At 42.4% G+C, this 19199-nt stretch overlaps 1 protein-coding gene across 2 annotated transcripts in view; it reads left to right on the top strand.

The window, feature by feature from the left end:
* The window catches only part of LOC146491676 (von Willebrand factor D and EGF domain-containing protein), a 39142-nt gene that overhangs the window by 9729 nt on the left and 10214 nt on the right, over positions 1-19199 (top strand). For both annotated transcript variants that reach the window (XM_085151158.1, XM_085151160.1), the window contains exons 8-23: positions 90-307; positions 1320-1393; positions 1498-1774; positions 1942-2144; positions 2266-3170; positions 3320-3456; positions 3528-3689; positions 3797-3901; positions 5858-5972; positions 7146-7417; positions 7542-7761; positions 7962-8099; positions 12020-12490; positions 13891-14061; positions 17070-17395; positions 17483-17984. In XM_085151158.1, coding sequence (XP_085007284.1) covers positions 90-307; positions 1320-1393; positions 1498-1774; positions 1942-2144; positions 2266-3170; positions 3320-3456; positions 3528-3689; positions 3797-3901; positions 5858-5972; positions 7146-7417; positions 7542-7761; positions 7962-8099; positions 12020-12490; positions 13891-14061; positions 17070-17395; positions 17483-17984 — 4296 coding nt within the window. The remainder of the gene's footprint in view (positions 1-89; positions 308-1319; positions 1394-1497; positions 1775-1941; positions 2145-2265; positions 3171-3319; positions 3457-3527; positions 3690-3796; positions 3902-5857; positions 5973-7145; positions 7418-7541; positions 7762-7961; positions 8100-12019; positions 12491-13890; positions 14062-17069; positions 17396-17482; positions 17985-19199) is intronic.

Genomic DNA, 19199 nt, shown 5'->3' with positions numbered 1-19199 from the left:
AAGCCGGCTAAGAAAGACATCATTACAGTTGTGCAGGCAGCTGTGTCCTGTCTGTTAACATTAATTTACTGCTGTGTTGACATCCACAGACAGCCTTGGCCATGAGGTCTCCAACGTGGTGCTGTCCGCCTGCCAGGTGGAGCTCCAGCCAAACACCTGCAGTGAAGGCAGCTGCGGTCGGGCAAAGTTTTTTGTCACTGCTGTGACTGATTTCACACGTGATGGGAACCGCATGAGCCTGATCGGTGCTTCGCCTGGACCCTCTGCACCACGCCTTTGGAGAAGCTACGTCCCGACATCCCTCAAAGTGAGTGAGGTCATTTAGAACGACAGATTGTTTGTGTGGATAAAAACAGAATAAAATATGATTATATGAAGTTTTCAAATCATTGCATTGTGTTTTTATTTACATTTTATATAGTGTTACAAAGTTTTGGAAATGGGTTTGTTTGTGTGGTGAATGCAGAGTCTGCTGGGATCTGAAGAGCTAGAAATTGCAGCTACAGTTGTCCTACACAATATCCTTGAGGCAGATTGAGAGATGCTTGATGATTTTTCCACTTTTGAAATAAATTTCAAACCATTCGTGAGGATCTTGGAAGGAAACCCTGAGGAGGTTTGGGCGACAGCTGGAATCTGAGGCATGCAAGTTAAATGTGGCATGTGGAGCAACCTTAAGAGGACTTTCTTTTTTAGAAAAACTGTCACACAAAGGCTCTCCTCTGGCCCTTGAGGAGCTTTTAATAAGATCTATAGGGTCACTAGTGGGTAAAAGCTGGGTTTGTGGCACCATGGACGCTTTGTGCTAGGGTCCTACAATAAACACAGTCCTTAAATGGGTTCCTGGACTTATTCAGGATAAATAGAGGGTCTTTAAGTGGCATTTCAATGGATTCCATTATGCCTAACAGGAAGAGAGGACCAGCTTCTAAAGCTAAATGTCGAATGAAAGTATTACTTTAATTAAAGAGAAATACTACAATGGCTCCAAATAGCAGGTTTTTCCATCATACTGTTTACACATACACACAATTATACAGTTCTTTTTAACACTGAAGGAGAGGTTGTGGTTCAGGACCAAACATGCACTCGTTTGATGGTTTGACATAATACTTAAAGAGCGCCTCTCTAAGCGGTCATTAGTTGTGTCCATACAAGCGGTGACATTATGTAAGATGTGATGTCAGCCCTCCAGACACTCTGTCTCTGAGGAGCTTTTTCATCTGTGTTCAGTGAAAACATCAAAGCCTAAGACCACAGGGTCAGAGGGTATAGCCCCCTTAATCTTTCTTCTGGTGACCTCTACCTCCCGCCCCCAGGTCACGGTCCAGGATATTCCCACTTCCACGTGCTACTCTTTGACTGACCCGCATATCATTACACTAGATGGCAGGTAACTTACCTCCAGCTTTTGTTAAATGAATCCATTTATAGGGCAGTTAGTGCAACAGTTAAAGTCTTCAAATTCTTATTAAAAAATCTGCATTTCCTTCTCAGGCGTTACGAGAACCACCAGACTGGCACATTTGTCCTTTACCAGAGCCTCTCCAGGGAATTCGAAGTCCATTCTCGCCAGTGGGACTGCAGCAGTCGACACTACTCCGTTGCATGTAACTGCGGCGTTGTAGTGCGAGAGGGGAACGAGCTTGCCATCTTTGACATGTGCAATGGGCAACCGCAGGAAACGAGGCCACAGCTTGATCTTAAGAACCTCGGTGACAGTGAGGGGAGTCGGGTCAGGGTGCTGGAGTCCCACCAAGGGAAGAAGGTCACCGTAGGTATCTGGACATTTGGAAACTGGTGTCTAGTTATTTGGCTAAATTCATGGTAAAATCATGCAAGAATGATCTGTTCTTCATTCAGATCTGTCATATAAGTTGAATTTTTAATGCATGAGGAGACTATGTTAACTAGCTGTTGGATGTGACTCTCCTCTTGTAGTTGATCTTTCCTTCCGGGGCCTTTGTTAGGGCTGATGTTGGTGATTGGGGGATGAGCCTGTCTGTCCGGGCACCTAGCGTGGACTATGGAAACACGCAAGGCCTCTGTGGCACCTTCGACCGGAACGGCAACAATGACTTCCAGGCCTCCGACGGTGCGTTCTATGGCCCTGATGACTTGCACAGCTTCATAGAAACCTGGAGGTCAGTCTGGGACACAATGTAGATTTCTAATTTTCAGAATTATAATCTTTCCTTATTGCCACCATAATTCAGCTGAAGTCTCCACAACGTTATTTGTTTTTCTTTACTTTGTGTGTGTTAGGATAGCTCCTGGTGAGAGTTTATTTGACAAAACACCTCCTGGTATGACACAGGACCTCAGGAGGCCTTTCTGTCGGTGCCAAACAGGATCCAGCACTTCTCAGGAAGCTGGAAGGGGGATGAGAAACTTGTACAATCCCTCTGCTCACTCAGACTGCATAGCATATGATAATGTGGATTACACATCTGTGTTCCCCTCAATGGACACAACAGTCGAATACATCAAGAGCCTGGAAAAAGAGGAAAGCATTCTGGATATATCTGCCTTCAGCAGTCACCCTGTCGAGAGGCGGCACCTCTGGTTTCACGGCAAGAATAATCAGAACAGTGACAGGGATCCTGAACTGGACGATGAGTTCAGAAAGGATCTTCTGCTTTCTGTTGACAGGCCAAAGAGACAGTCGTCATTCCAGCCTGTGTTAATGGCACAGAGCCTAAGCCAGGCTGATCTGGAAAGCTACGCCTACTTTTTCCCAGAGGATCACCAGGTGGAAGCTCGACTAGAGGTGCAACCCCAGTGGCCCACGCCAAGTGGTCTCACCTCAGCCAAAGCCCTTGAAGTATGCCAACTGGCTTTGGTCAACTCCACTGTTGGAGCAGTGTGCCGGGAGCTGCTGGGACGCCGCCTTGGTGAGGCAGTGGATCTCTGCATGCTAGACCTACAGCTTAAAGATGACCTGGGATGGGAAGAGGCGCTGTTGCCATACCTGGAGAATGAATGTGAGAGAAAGCTGCTGGAAAATTTGACCCACAGAGCCTTGGAGGTGGCCAGTACACCGGGAACGTATGGGGAAGTGATTACTGCGCTGCGATGCCCCAATTTCTGCAATGGAAATGGAGAGTGTACAGAGTGGGGCTGCCAGTGTTTTCCCAACTACAGCTTCCATGACTGCAGCCTGGCTGTCAGTGAGTATCAGGAACAGTTATACATATACCAAACGTACAACTACAGAGTAAAGTAGATTAAAAGTCACACTGATACTAATCTCTTAAAACTTGAAGTTAGTTATATCAAGTCAAAAAAACTTGCCTTTGACCAGTCTCTCTTCTAATAGGCCAACCGGTTGAGATAACCGATTTGGAGAACAGTGGCCTCTGTGATATTCGAGTTTTCGATTGTCGCAGCATTCGGGTCTTTGGCCTCGGTTTCATTGACTCTCCTGACCTAAGCTGCTATGCCACTAGACTGAAGGTGAGGCTAAGGCTAAAATCAATTAAGAAAGTTCAAGTGCTGTTTTGTTCACCTTTGAATTCCTTCTGCAGTACATAAACAAAGCGTGGGTTCCAGGGGAAAAACAGCGAACAAAAGCCACCTTCCTCAGCTCCAAGGCTTTAGACTGTGCTGTACCATCTCTGAGCACTGCTGCCATCAATACAGAAGACTTCATGATGGATGACAAACCATACGCACGCTGGGAGATTAAGGCAAGGCTCATTATCATTTTAACTTGGGATTAAAATCTCTTTTGTTAGGTGTTGACTGCTTTGTCTAAAGGTCTTTGCGTTATCGCCTTCCTCTTCTTCTGTACTAGGTCAGCAATGACGGCTCTCAGTACAGCCAGGCAAAGACGCTGACAATCTACGATGGTATTTGTCAGGTCTGTGAGGCCTCGCGCTCTGGACTCTGTAAGTTAAAGGTAACTTGCATGCAAGACGGAGCAATGTTTTTGTTCTTGGGAAGCTAATAAAAATAATACTTTTCATTAAGATGGATAACATCTTAATGAAAAGTATTATTTTTATTATTATTCATTATTAAAATTGGCATAATTTGTTTGCCATCTTTATTTTTTGTTTGTAAATCACTCATAAAAGGGTAGGGAAGTGGAAAAAATGGCACAATATGGATGTTTGTCCATCTGGAGCCCTTAATTTGAGAAATCCCATTTGCTACTTTTCACAATTTTAAAATTCTTTATTTGCCCTGATGTCGATCATAGGAAACAGTTGCTTTATTGTAAAGTTTCAGTCACTATATACACTTCAGAAGTTTTAATCTTGGTTTATATGCTTTCTACGGTGGCCCCTAGAGACAAAGCACGTACAAAAACCAAAGCACGTACAAGCTCCGAAGCACGTGCAAGCTTTTGTTACCTAGTGGCTACACAAGCCAGGAAGTACCAACGACCGGATTTGGTGTGTGGTAGTAAAGGTAAATGAACAATTTTTTTAAAATTATTTGAATATATATGAGTGTGGTTGTTATATCCTTGCAGGTGTTTTCCGCCGGTATCCAACTCCATGTGTTTGCAACAAACTTGCCGGGTTTTTTTGCAAATCAAGCTCAACACTGCCCCTAGCATCCTGGAGCACTTCCGTTCTGTTTTGGAGTTTGTACGTGCTATGTCTCTAGGGGCCACCGTACTTTTATTGTAATTGAGTTACATTTATAATTTAAAAACTTCTTGTTATTATCTTGTTATTGTTATCTTGTTATTGCAAATGGCCAATAGGCTTATATGTTACCCATTGACCAAGTGGTCCTATGACAATTCTGGGTGGACAGTGCTTGCAGGTCAGTAGATCACCCTTTGAAAGCACCATATACATCTTGGCAACCAGTTTTATGCTAGCAACTGCCAGTAATCACTCGTTAACCGGTTGAGGAATTTGCACTTTTCCTTAGCAACCAGTGGTTGGCAAATCATTGCTAACTAGTCCTTAGGCCTGTGTGATGGAAGCTTTAGACTTGAAACCAGCAGTTAAGATCATAAACATGTCATAAAATGTTTACTGTGGTCATGGGTGGATGGATGGGTCAAGTGAGACGTATGATCATTTTCTCTTTTGTTTACGAAGCTTTCACAATGGTTTAACTTCTTTTTAAAAATCAAAATCTATACCCTTGTTTCATTTACAGTTTATAAATAAGACTAACCATAGTGTGTAAGTATCCACAAAATTATAATTGCTAAAATAAACTTTGTTCCGAGCCATCAGCTGAAGAACGGCAAAACACTCTTGTACTAGAAGGGCACAGTTGTTAGGCACTGGAGGAGACAATAGGCCCATAAATTAGGCTGTGAGACAGCCTGCTCTGTTTTTGCTGGTCTGTTTTTATTCACATGGTCTCAACAGGTGACATGTTATGAAAACCTGGACACTCCAATGTTTGTTCGTGCTAGTAGGGGATGCTGATTGAGGATGCAGATGTGATTCAGTGGGTGTTTAGTGGAAAAGTGTGATGAGGCATTTTACATGCTTTGGGGGGGGGGGGGGGGGGGTGCGAGACGGTCTGCTGCTTGAACGACTAAAGCAGCAGCAGCGGTTGGCTATTTAAAATCTTTACATTCAGTGTAAAAGAGGTACGTGAGGGGTCCTGTTGTTCCTGGAACTGTGTTTTATGGGAGACAGACAAACAGCCCAGAGCAAAAACACACACAAACAGCTGTAGACAAACAGTATGTAGACATGTGGCTGCCAAGACTGAGCTAAATTGAATTAACTTCAATAGAGATGTGTGTTTAGAGCTGATTTCCTGTTCATCACTAAACAAAACACCTGAAAATGTGTTTTAAAATGTGAACACATGCTAATATTGAAAAAAAAGTGAGTACACAAGCAGATCTGTTTTGCTTCTCTTTGTTTGTCAGGAGCGGACATGCAACATCGATGGGATGTGTTTTGCAGCAGGAGACTCCAATCCCAGCAGTCCTTGCCTCCTCTGTGACCCAGACGCCTCCAAATTCACCTGGTCTGTGAACCAAGGTACACACAACTCGAAGTGGATCTCACCGTCTGAAAGGAGAACAACCTTTTCTACCTAAACAAACTCAGAACCATCATTAAATTCTCCCCGTGTACTTGGTTTTCCATCTGCCTTGCAGTCCACTCGAGATGAACAACATCAGGGAAAAAAGGCATTTATCTCACCGTGTCAGTGCAGTGGTAGCCATCCAACTGTGGTCCTGTTTGTCTCCATTAGCAGATCAAAGGAGCAGAGGTTTAGGTTTCCCAGCATGCCCTGACCTGCCACTTAACCACTCTCGGAGCGGGAGTAAATCACATGGTTGGTTTCCACAGCAGCACAGAAAGGCAAGATTCATGCAAAAAGCAAAGGGACGCTGGAATAAATGACCAGCGTAACAGTTAGTCTTATTTTAAGGATTAAAACGTATAAATAGATTTTATTTTCTCAGTTTTCACTTCTCACAACTCAACTACAAAGTAGAAAACAGAGGAATAAATGCACAAGAATAAAACACAATATACAGATGAATTTGAATGCATCAATAAAAATTAAGCTGTATATTCATCTTATATAATAATGTGTTTGGGATCATTGTCATGATGAAAAATGAAGCTACTGTCTATCAGATGCTTTCCAGATAGTATTGCATAGTGGCTCAAAATATGATGGTACTTTTCTGTGTTCATAATTTATCAATTTTGAGAAGTTTTCCAACACCACTGACTGAAATGGAGCCCAAACCATGACAGAGCCTCCACCATGTTTTACAGATGGCTGTAGTCACTCCCTATTGTAGCTCTCTGCTGACCTCCTCTGTACATACTGACAATGATTTGAAACAAGAAAGTCAAATCTGGATCTGTCACTCCATCAGACCTGTTGCTACTGATTTTCAGTCTAGCTCTTGTTTAATGTGGCATACCTCAGCCTCAGCCAAAACATTACTGGGAAATGAAGCTGAAAAGAAAAGAAAAGCTCAAGTCCAGAGGTGGACATGCGTGCTTACAATGATTGTTCCAGAACAAGCCTGGAGGTGTGTTTTTGCCAAACCAGGGTTCCCTGTAAAGAGCTTATTTCAGCACAGGAAGCTCCTGTCATCAAACGTTTGTAGTAGGAAGACAGTAAATAGTACGGTGGGAATAAGAGGTGGGATGAAGTGCATCTCAGTCTGTTTTTGTCTGCATTATCAGTCAACAAGCCTCCGACTTTCCACCGGCCTCAAAGCGTCCTGCAGACATTCTCCAGCGAGAACTTCGTCTTCCAGTTTACCGCATCGGACCCCGAGGGCTCGGCGCTTCTCTTCCAGCTGGAAGAGGGACCAGAAGGTGCTGTCCTTTCCCCTGCTGGCCTCCTTATCTGGAGGGTCCCATCAGTTCCAGAGAAGGAGGGGCTCCGGACGAGCAGCTCTGTCCGATTTACGCTGTCTGACGAGTGTAACGCCCAGAGCACCTTCACTGTGGAGGTAGAGTGGGGATAAGCTGCTAAGCAGTAATCTGCTGATGTAAATGTGATACACTGATGTTGTTAGATATTAATAAAATCCAGACATTCCTCAGCAGTGTCTGTGTTTCCCATCTGCAACACAGATTGTCGTGGTGCCGTGTGGCTGCCAGAATGGAGGCTCATGTGTGACGGATATTAACTTTCCCGCCGGCAGTGGGAAGTACCTGTGTGTGTGTCCCGAGGGTACTCAGGGCGAACTCTGTGCCGACGACATAGACGAATGTCTGTCGGCTCCATGCTTGGGCAGCAAGTGCCTCAATGTGGTCGGTGGGTACAGGTGCGAGTGTCCTGCAGGGCTGCGAGGTAAGAATGATTAAAAACCTAAAGATTTTTAATCAAAAATAAAAGATAAAATAACAAAATAAAAGCCCTTGATGTTTAAGGCTGTTTTGTTTAGACACACTGGGCTGTTCTGACATCACATGTTTGCAGTCGCGGAGGATTAATCCCAGTGATGGTTTTTGATTACAGGATCAACATCCTCTGTGTGTGTGTTTTGGCAGGTTTAACGTGTCTGGAGGATGTCAATGAATGTGAAAGGAAGCCCTGTTTTCCGGGAGTGCAGTGCTTCAACAGCTTTGGATCCTATGGCTGCGGCCCCTGCCCCAAAGGAATGGTGGGAAATGGGACTTTGTGCACTGGTAAGTATGGGCTTACTGCATTACTGCTCATAGGCAGTTTATAAAAGATGGAGCTCCACTAAGAGACACTCATTCGTGAGCCTCTGCTCCTTCACATTTAAAGGAGCCATTGAGGTGGATGCCTCCTGCATGCCTGCTAATTGAGGTTTTCCCAGCATGTCCAAATGGGAGTGCACCCCTAGGCAGACCTGGTGAGATTATGTCTTTCAGCCGGCTTGGGAATATATCTGCTTCTGCCCCCATAAGAGAGAGGAGGTGGCTGTTGAGAGGGAGGTCTGGGCATGCCTGCTTAAACTGCTGCCCCTGTCACCAGAATAAGTGACAGAAAATGAAGCTTCTAGGTCTGGAAATATTAAGGCAGTGTGGAAGTTCTTTAATTGTGCATTATTTATAAAACCCAGCAGGGGGTGACCCCTCTGGTTTCAAGAAGAAGCCAGATTGTATAGAAGTCTATGGCTAACTGACCCTAATGCAAACCAACTCTTCCATGATGAGTGGTCAGATAACCAGATTGAACCAGAAGCTTGGTTAAGGCTACCAAACGCATCTGGTCAAGGTGCAACTTGCTAAATGACATAATGGACCCGACAAAATATTAGTGGGAGTGTTTGTCTGTATTTTAGCCTGTATGTACACTTTTGGCCCAGTGTGGATTAGAGATAATCCAACATAACTTCAAACGTGTGCGCCCAGTTCTTGATTTTTTTGAAGTCATTAACTGTACAGTGCTGTACAGCATTGTCCCATTGCATGCTGTGCAATCATTCCACCCCGGAAAAAGAACAGTTCAAAGAAATCATTAAAAGCCCAACATTTCCGTGACATTCGTGCCCATGATGAGTGGATGTAAACGTCTGACCACAATAGTATATGTCTTGAGCAGAAACTGACAGGAAGCTAGGCGTGATTAAGTAACGTCAGGTTAAACACACGGCGCCCAAACGAGACCACTTATTTTCCTATAGTTAATCCTGCTTTCCAAAACAGCCCTGAGTTTATCAGATACTGCTGTTGTCTGAGAGGGTGAAGCCCCTCTGTACAGTTTACAGCCTCACATAATACAAAAATAGTCAATTTCTCTGTTCATTTCCCAGCAGCATTTATCATATGTTCATCTGTCTGTTGCTGTGATATTGGTTCGAGCATTCCAGCAAACTTGTAGCTAATTTTGTTGTTGTTCCAACTACATTTAAATTAAAGCATCAGCTATCCAAAAAAAGGGTTAATTCGTTCATTGGAGCCGTGTGTCCCGGAGGAGCACTCAGCAGTGAATGGAAACCAGATGGCTGATAGTGCTGCCTTGTACTGTGACCGCTCACGTTGTTTTGGAAATACTTTTGGCTTCCACCAAAACTCAGTAATTATATAAAAATACATGCATAATCTGGTAACTTCTGCTGTTGCGAACCTGCAGCTTGATTTGTTTCCTTTATATTGTTGCAATCTGTGCCAGTCGGTGGGAAATGCCTCGATGTTGAAGCACGCTTTGTTTTATGTCAAAGAGGGTGTTCCCAAAAATTTCAAGGCTAATGGCTAATCAGTTATTATTTTTCAGGCATGCAGAGATTGTCTTTTTTCTCCAACATTCAAGGAACATAACCGTGTCTTTAGGCAGCTATGGTGACGTGACGAAGAAATGCTATCTCAATTAAGATACTTGTCACAATACAAATCCTGCCATGAACCTGCATTCTATTCAACCAGCTGTAGTGGGCAATTCTCTCGGTTACAATGAGACTTCTGGGTGGAACGAAGCCTAATGTAAAATGGCCCTCTGCTTTGACCTCAGATCCTGATGATTTTATGGTGCCGACCTCTGGTTGTGACTTCATCTTTTATTTTGAAGTCATAAGGCGTTAGCCAATGAGTGTGCAGTTTCACAGTCAGTGTTAATTAACAGACCACTAAAATACTAGAATTTTCCTCAGCAAAGCTGAACCATGTATACTGGTTTCTACTTCACAGCTTGATATTTATTACATAATTCCATTAAAATGCAACAATAAACTCGGCAGACAAGTCTAATCTAGAGACATCAGTTAGTGCACAGGTGTCGAACTCCAGGCCTCGAGGGCCGGTGTCCTGCAGGTTTTAGATGTGTCCTTGATCCAACACAGCTGATTTAAATGGCTAAACGACCTCCTCAACATGTCTTGAAGTTCTCCAGAGGCCTGGTGATTAACTAATCATTTGATTCAGGTGTGTTGACCCAGGGTAAAATCTAAAACCTGCAAGACACCGGCCCTCGAGGCAGAGTTAGGCAGAGCAGCCACGTTCCTAACTCCAGGATTTATGGGTGTCTACGGGAATTGTTTCACTTTTGGTTCCTGGATTTTAACTACAAAGATATTGTTAACTGAAGAAGAGAAGTTAACAGCATGCTACGAGCACAACACTGGTCCACGTACCCATACTTGTCAAGGTGAATATTAATACAGGGTTAAATTAGTTGCTTTCACAATCTAAAGAGAAAAAAAGCCCCAAAATTCTCACCTAAAAGACATCATGTTGATCCATATTCAATTCAATTCAGTTTTATTTACATAGTGCCAAATTAACCATACAGCCTCAAGGTGCTTTATATTATTTGCTTAAGTACTGGGCCTGATGTTGCATTCCTGCAGTCACATTATCCTTCCAGTAACAGAAGAACTCTGTGGTGTGTGTTTACAGGAGTTTCTGCCCCTAAAAGGAAAAAAAATCTGGGTCTACAGTAAAGCACAGAACATTAATTAAACTCAGCAGCATATTATTTGCCATTTTTATGGGACCTTGTGGCAGAAGATTCACAGGGACAGATAGTTGCATTTCCTAATCCCCTTTGTTCTTTAATCCTCCACATGTCCACTGAGGGCCTTCAGCTTGACTTGTTTGACCTCTATGCTCAGTTCATTTTAAGATGCATAACTTTGTGTGTCAGTGGAGTTGGACAAGGTCCTTAAATTTTAAATGACAAGCAGGTGGTGATGGATGCTCCTACGTGTTTTTTTTAGATACAGTTGCGGTCACAAGTTTAGATCCACTCACCATGGGCATGAATGTCATAGTAAATTTGGCTCTTTTAAGGAATTCTTTGAAATGTTCTATTTCCAGAGTGGAATAATTGGACAGCATATGTCTTTAAAACAAGAATTGTGTGCAGAAGTTTGAATTTATTTTGGATTTTTTATAATCCAAAAAGGCTCAAAGGTATACATACAGGCTTAAATACATTCATAAACTCACTTCAGTCTTTTAGTATTTGATGCTGAAGGTTCCAGATCATCAGTTGCACAACACTTGCACATTAAGTGCAGGTTATTCAGAAAGAAAAGAAACTTAGCAATACACACCCAAAGCTACAAAGCAGTTACCTTGAGATTAATGAAACGAACTCTTTAAACCCTTTAACCTCTCCAACTAATCAGTTGTGTTTTGACAAGTCAACCGTCACTGGTAGTTTTGACAAGTCAACCGGGCAGAAGGAAGTTCAGTCCTAATGAAAAAGTTGAGAAAAGTCCAGTGTCAAAGGTAAAGGTTTTGGAGAGGCATTCAAAACTAGACTCCAAAGTCTTATTATCTGCCTTAATTCTAGTAAGTAAGAAGTCTTTGCTGTAGTAAAGCAGGATGAGTCAGATTATTTGACCTGCTGCCATGTCTGAAGCCTGTTGAGGTATATCTTAGAGATATCTTTACACAAACTTGACCCAAGGTCTTGTCTCTTGCTGGGAGTCACAGTTCTTTAAACGTAACCTTTTGAGCCCTTCCAGGTTTTCTGATTTACAGCAACCTCCTCATCCTTCACTGTACCATCTCTCTTTTTTGGTCCTTTATTATTGATTTAATGCAATGTGTTCTGAAGTGGGTGATCTTGATGCTCAATTGGACGTAAAAATTGAGGATAGCAATCCAGAACATAATTAGTGGCTTTCTTATTACAGTATTTCTCAGTCCAGCTGCCTTCCCTTCAACATCTGCTCCTGATATGACTGGCTACAAGACACCAGATGTTCTGCTCCAACCACCCAAAATAAAGACAGGCGCTTTCCTGAAGACCTCAAGCGGTAGCTCCCCGCAGATGACGGCTGAGGCCAGGAAAACAGTTCCAAGAACTGACCCACAAATAAAGTCAACCACCTGGAGAAGGACAGCAGGAATTAGCTCCAGCCCTGAGGTCACAATAGCAGAAACCAGCAGACGCAAAACACCAACCATTCCCCAAACAAATATTGATTCTTCACGGGAAACTCAAGCAGCTAACCTAAACCTATCCAGGACTAACACAAACATGTTCAAGAACCTCTCAGAAATTGTGCCACAACGAGTCAAGCAGGAGCAATCTAAATTCAGAAACACTACAAGCAATCCTCCGACTGTAGCTTCACCATCAGATCATAATAGACTAGCTGCAGGTAAGCCCCAAATTTCCAGTAAATTCCATTTAAGTTTTCCTTTATGTACGAGGTATCACACTGTGCTGAGCCTCAAGCAAATATGAAGACAAGGAGACTTTAAAAGGGAACATTCAGTCATTCTGGCCGTAATGTTTTATCACAGTCATTAAAATAAGTACCAGGAAAATAATTCACATACTGTAGTATACATTTTTTTTTTAGTTTAGCTATAAAAGCTGCCCTAAGGGGATTCAGGATTTCAATTTGAGAACACTTAAACAGGTTGTTTTCAGATGTTAGGAGCAACCGACCAATGTGATCTTTTTTTGGAGATCTTACCACTGTGTGTGCTTGAACAACCATTCAGAAACAGGGAAATTCACATAAAACAAAAACAATTTAGACAAAAAAAATATTGTTTTTTTACTCTGTATTCAGGAAAACTGTAGTTCAATGATATGTTACCTACAGAGCTAATGCTGCAGTCACAATAGGAAAATCAGTGGAGACCATGGCACACCCAAGATCATTGCGATCGTTTGTGAGCAACTTTCAATTTTGCTGCTTCTTGAAATGGTTGTTTCAATGAGTCATCAGTGCATCAAGATAGTTATAAAACTAGCAATAAGATCAAATCAGGCTTGTTTGCAATTGAATGGAGTCAAGTTGGCAATTACATGCGTCAGTTACTTACTGTTTATGATAATACGGTGATTAACTGTGATAAACTGACCAAAAAATGCAAACCGGTTTATTTCTACATACACAGAAATTCACATGAACTATTTACATTTAGCATCAAGTGAGAACCTCATAGTTGCGAAACAGAAATTCAGAAAATCCTTCACAATTATTGACTCTATTTACCTGTAAGATGACACAGGTAACGACTTAGCAACCTGTCGATATTAGTGCTCCATCGGAGAGGAAGTTGCAGATTAATTGCAGTGTAGGCTGACCCATTGGCAGTCCGTCTGCATTTATAAATGAGTTTGCAACTATTTGTAAACCTTCACCAATCTGTCTGAGAGAGGTCAGTCCGAGTCAGACTACGACTGTATGGAGACACGTTGCCTCCCACAAGGAGGCCTGTGTGCCTTGTGATCAAACGTGAACGCCGACAGGTTGGAGGTGGAACACCGTCAGTGTAATCGTTGATTTTTTCCTCATTGCCTATTACTACTCTTGTCTGATTGAACCATTACAGAGCACACAAGGATATTTGTAAGTATATTAATATTTGATACTTGTAAGACTATAACTAATGAAAGAAAGCAAAAATGAACTTTGCAACAGTTTTATTTGTATGTTTTCGGAGATGTCAGATGTCAGAGATGCAGATTGTGTTTGCTTGGGAAAGCTACAATCCGAGCCTTCTTATACGACAATGATTGATCTCATACGACTTTATCTCCCAGGATCAGTGAGGTCTTTGGCTGTCAGTTTATCAGCTACATGCGCCAGCAGGCCCTGCTTTCCTGGGGTTCAATGCATCAACCGCAGACCGCCACATGTGGGCTATGTCTGTGGCCGCTGCCCACCTGGACTTTATGGCAATGGTCGCATCTGCATGAAGAACTCCAAGGAAGGTGAGGGAGTGTTTCCATTTAATATTTTAATGTGTTGGGGGATAAGCTTCCATGATTTTTAAGTCTTGTCAGGGACTTTGCAGGAACCAGAGTGATTATAGAGTTTTTCACAGGCCTTTAGGACATTAAAAAAAAAAAAATAGCAGTTAAATGCAGTTGAAGTTTCCTTTAACCTTAAACTAACTAATGCTGTTGACTCAATTCAGCCATAGATCTACTTACACTGGCTGGACATCAGGTGTTTCATAACCTTTGGGTCACATATAGCCCCACACATGATTGGTCAATGCTGTAATTGAGTCACAAAAGCAGCCCAAATTGGGGTGTCTGCTCTATATAGCATATTCTTCCTATTCTTTGTACAAAAACACATTGTGTTGTCTTTCAAAGGAAAAAATAAGCATTAATCTGATGAAAACATCTGTCAGTAATGTGCATCCTTCCATACACTGTGGTCTGCTTTTAAGAGCTTATTTTGCACTCGTTATATTCTGGTTTCCCTGATGTTGCTTTATGTGTTTTTCTTGATTGGAAAGAATGTCATTTATTGCAGGAGATAAATCAGCATAAGTGGTTGGAGACTGCCTGAAACAAATAACCACCTCTGGTGCATTGCTTTTTGAGTCGGTTCCACAAAGTTTCTACAGCAGATTCCTTAATGTGACTTCACACAAGGGGAGATGGTGGGGGGGCTCACAACTCTAAAGAGACAGTCTGATTCCAACTTAAATCCCTTTATTGTGGACTGTTTGTCTGGAAAGTCACATCACCACAAACAAGACATTAATCGCTTAAATTGCTTTGCTGTTCTTCTCTTTACTTTTATTTGTCCAAGGACAGAAAGCAGACATGCTTTTTTCCTTCAGCATGTCATCGTTTGACCAGATGTTCTGCTTTTCAATTTTAGTTTTATTTTGCTGTATTTTATTATTTAATGCAGCGTTTTGCAGATTCCTGTCAAACCTCAGTGTATCTGTTAAGCCTGTCAAGCTGTGTTTAGTACGCAGCGACACATACGCGATACACAGCAGAATGACATCAGTGGCAGCTTTATAATGACATGAGCTGTAGCACCCAAAGCTGCTGCTTTAGCATATTTTAGTAATCTAATGCTTCTCAGTAAAGATTCCAAAGCTATGACTGGAAATTTACGTTTTGGGGTAGAAATATGAATTTCTTAGGGCTCAGTACCTCAGATCTAGTTGCTAGTTGACATGGTAACCATTGGCCGCTAGGGAAAAATTTATATTCCCTGACTGGTTGCAATGAAACAGATTGCTAAAATCTCAGTTATGCATGGCTAGAGACCAATCAATAAACCCCTGCTAACCACCAATTAATAAACTGCTTGGCATGTCATTGCTGAAGGTTGCGAGCTGTTGCTAGGTGAAATTGGTCACCCATAACTTTATAATGTTGCACTGAAATCCTCCTTACAATTATTTTGGTCACTGGGACGCTGGCACTGTCACCAGTTGTTTGTATGGAAGATGCTGTCTACAAATACTTACCAACTACTCACAGAGTGGGGGGACTGTGAAAAATCCAACATGAATAAGAAGTGGCAGTCATTTGAAAAGTTGCACCTTCTAAAATGTCTTGGTTGCAGTTTTTACTTTGAAGTTAAACATTTTCTGTTTACATCTTGAGTCAAAAAAATTTCATAATTTCACTAATTTTGTGAGCAATTGCATACTGTTTGCAGGCAGGTTAGTGTCATAAGACTACATGTGACTGCAGCAATCTGCTAGTGGCAAGGTTTTTCATACTGCACTCTCTTTGTGACCACTTTCACCTACAGACAGCTAGCAACCATTCACCAATCAGTTGGGAAAATACACATTTTTCCCTAGTAACTGGTAGTTGCAAGCAGCTTTGTGACTGGCCTCTAGGGTGCGTGACTGGCAATCTATTTCACAGCAACTGCCAATAACCCCTCACACCAGTCTGAGGCCTGTGTAACTGAGGCCACTCTGCTGTTCTACTTAACTCTAATTAGGGCCAAATCAGATCTCTTTCTGTAACATATTTTTAAACCACTGGAGATGACCAAGGTGTTGTCCATACCACTGTGGAGAACATAAATAGATCGAAAAAATAGAAAGAAAGACAGAATACAGGATCCAGTTGTATAAAATCAAAATATAAATAAAATTAACAAAGGTATTCTAAAAACAAGACAGAACAGGAAAGAAATGTAACACTAAAATATAAAAAACAGTAAGAATATGTGAAGGCCATCAAAAACATGCATGTCTTTGGGGGTTTCGTTTCATTAGAGACTTAACATTTGATTGTTCCAGAGTTATCGAGTAGGCACTGCCAAATCTCCCTTATTTTGTAGAAAAACTACAAGCAGTTGATCTTAAAAGTAATACCTTTTGGCTTGATCTGGATTCTATCAGCAAAGAAGTGGATGAACTATTAGATTTCTGCAAGAGCATATGCAAGGTAAATAAAATAGGCCCTAAACTGGAACCTTGAGGCACACCATAAGTAATTGGGGCTGTACATGAAGAGAAGAACCCATTTTTCAGGACAGGGCCTTAGATGCTAGCCTAATCCTCAAGAGGGTTTGCAAGAAAGTAGATCTAAATCTTACTGGAAACAAAATGGCACAATTACTGGAGTTTAAAGGCAGCACGTCATCATTAAAAAGTTTGTGTAGAGCATATTTTGAGCTTTCATGAGTCCTGAGGCGTGATGGGAAATTTTCAGTGGCTTAGTCTAAAAAGGAAAAAGGCTGAGCATACAGCATTTTCTCCATGAATTCCATCATAGAAATATAAGTTCAGAAATAAAAATTACTTAACTCTTTTCAGGCAAGGTTATTTAATAAGGACATGGACTGCTTTGTTAGCAAAATTTGTAATCGGGGAAATTGAAGGTTCTGGAGTGTCCAAAAACTGTGTAGGAACAATATCCCAAGGGCAGTTATATAAATTTTATGTATGATTGTATCATCAATGTGATATACAAGCTAATATGACCGTTATCCCTTTCCTCAGCATCCAATCACCTGCCTCAGCAGCAGACACCAGGCAAGTCCAGCCGATCCTCCTATGGAAGTAGCAGCAGCAAAGTCATCCATGTCCACCTACCCAACTTGCCCAACAGGTATGGTGTCAAGCACCTGTCCTCATCCTTCATTAGGTCGCACCAAGTTACAGGATCAGGTAGAGAGGGTGGCACAGGAAGAAGAGAGGCCATCATTTCTGCTGCGAGGGATGTCGCTGCAAATACTCACATCACACGTGCCAACCCTAGATCAGACACTGGGACATACGCCAGTGCCTCCAGGGAGATTGTCATGCCCCATGTAACAGTCTCCAAGGTGAGTTGGTAACTGTTCAAAGCATTAAAAGAAAATTGTACAGATGGACATTAAAGTCCATTTACTCACTTTATGATCATCTTCCAGAAGTCTGAAGGAGCTCTTACTGGTGCCACGCCTGTTAAAGTAACTGCCGCTGCACCTCGGCTCTCCATTCAGCCTGGAAGAGTAACGGCAGCTAAACAAACAACCCAGCCTCAGCTCAACCACCTGACATCCACCCAGATCAAACCCTGGACTCCACCAAGACCTGCCCTCCCACTTACAGCAGCCCTCACTTCTCTGTCGTACTCACTTTCTGAGTCTGAGTTCTCTGCAGACGGGGATGAAACTGAGCCAGGATCAGAGATGCCGAAGATTGTGCCAGTACTGACCCTCACAACACCCGACAAGGTCTATAGCTCCCTGGCACAAAGATCTACATCCAGCCAGTCATCAACTGGAAGTGGTACACTAGCTGACGAACATTTGATGGCTTGTGCAGAACGGCCATGTTTTCCTGGTGTCCAGTGTGAACCAGCCAAGGATGGGGGCTTCTGCTGTGGAAGGTGTCCAGTAGGATATACTGGAAATGGGCATACCTGTAAAGGTAAACCTGTTCTCTCTTTGATATCCATTATTATTCATATAAGATACAGCCATGAAAAAGAGTTTTCAACAGGACTCTTCTGCAGCAACCTTGTGTTAACTAAGTACACCCCATGAAATAGCTTAGCAGCAACATCATGAAGTAATCATATATGACTTAATTTGTCATGGTCACGTCACTGTGGATTACTGTGTTTCTGTTCATTGAGGTTTGAAGGTTTGTTAATGCACGACTATTATAGGGTCTGGCAAAAAAATTGGCAGGTTCAGGTTGGGGTCTGGACTTTGACTATTTTGATTCTATTTCTTTTCCAGCCATTCTGTTGCTGCTGTGCTTGGGATCATTGTCATGTTAAATGACCCAGTTTTAGCCAAGCATTAGCTTTGACTCCAGAATTCTTCTGTATACAGAGGAGTTCATGGTGAACTCACTGATTGCAAGGTACCCAGGTCCGGGGGCTGGGAACAAGCCCAAATCATCACCCCTCTTGACAGTTCTGATGCAAATTTGCAAACCTAAAATTTGCAGCATGTTCAGTTGTATTATTGTAGGGTCTTTACTAGGGGTGCAACAATACTCGTATCGATATTGAACCGTTTGATACAGTGCTTTCGGTTCGGTACGCACATGTATCGAACAATACAAAATTTTTTATTTATTTTATCAACTTTTCTTTTGAGGATCCTGTCTGTGTTGAGCACTCAGTGGATCTGCGTTTGACTACTCCGCCTAGGCTGCACTGTCGCGTGCAGATTCACTGACCACAGCGCAAGCTAGCAAGACAGAAGCTAAGCTCGTTGCAACATGGCAACTGCCTCAACGCTACCCGAAATTGAACCTCCCCCACCCTGATTCAGATCTGGCGTTTGGAACTATCTCTTCCCAGGACCCCATGTACCAGCAAATTCACTCCAAGGTCAGACTGTGCAGTGCTCAGAGAAACTGCACAGTCTGACCTTGGAGTGAATTTGCTGGTACATGGGGTCCTGGGAAGATTGGCAGCTGTCTTTAATCTTTCTCACGTTCTAATGTAAAACAATAGATTTCAACACTTGCTACACATAAACTGCCAAAACTTCTGCTTTTATAGAGATGCTCACACTTGATGGTGAGAAGTTATTCAGGTGTATTTGATTACCAGCATCTCGCTGTTACTTACCCTCTGAGCTCCTATAGAAGTAGTAAGAGTGTACTTTGGTTTCAATTCAATTCAAT

This window comes from Neolamprologus multifasciatus, chromosome 23 (genome assembly GCF_963576455.1).
Source record: "Neolamprologus multifasciatus chromosome 23, fNeoMul1.2, whole genome shotgun sequence".
Lineage (NCBI taxonomy): Eukaryota > Metazoa > Chordata > Actinopteri > Cichliformes > Cichlidae > Neolamprologus > Neolamprologus multifasciatus.
The sequence above is the reverse complement of the archived record's forward strand: the minus strand, read 5'-3'. Positions and strand labels throughout refer to the sequence as shown.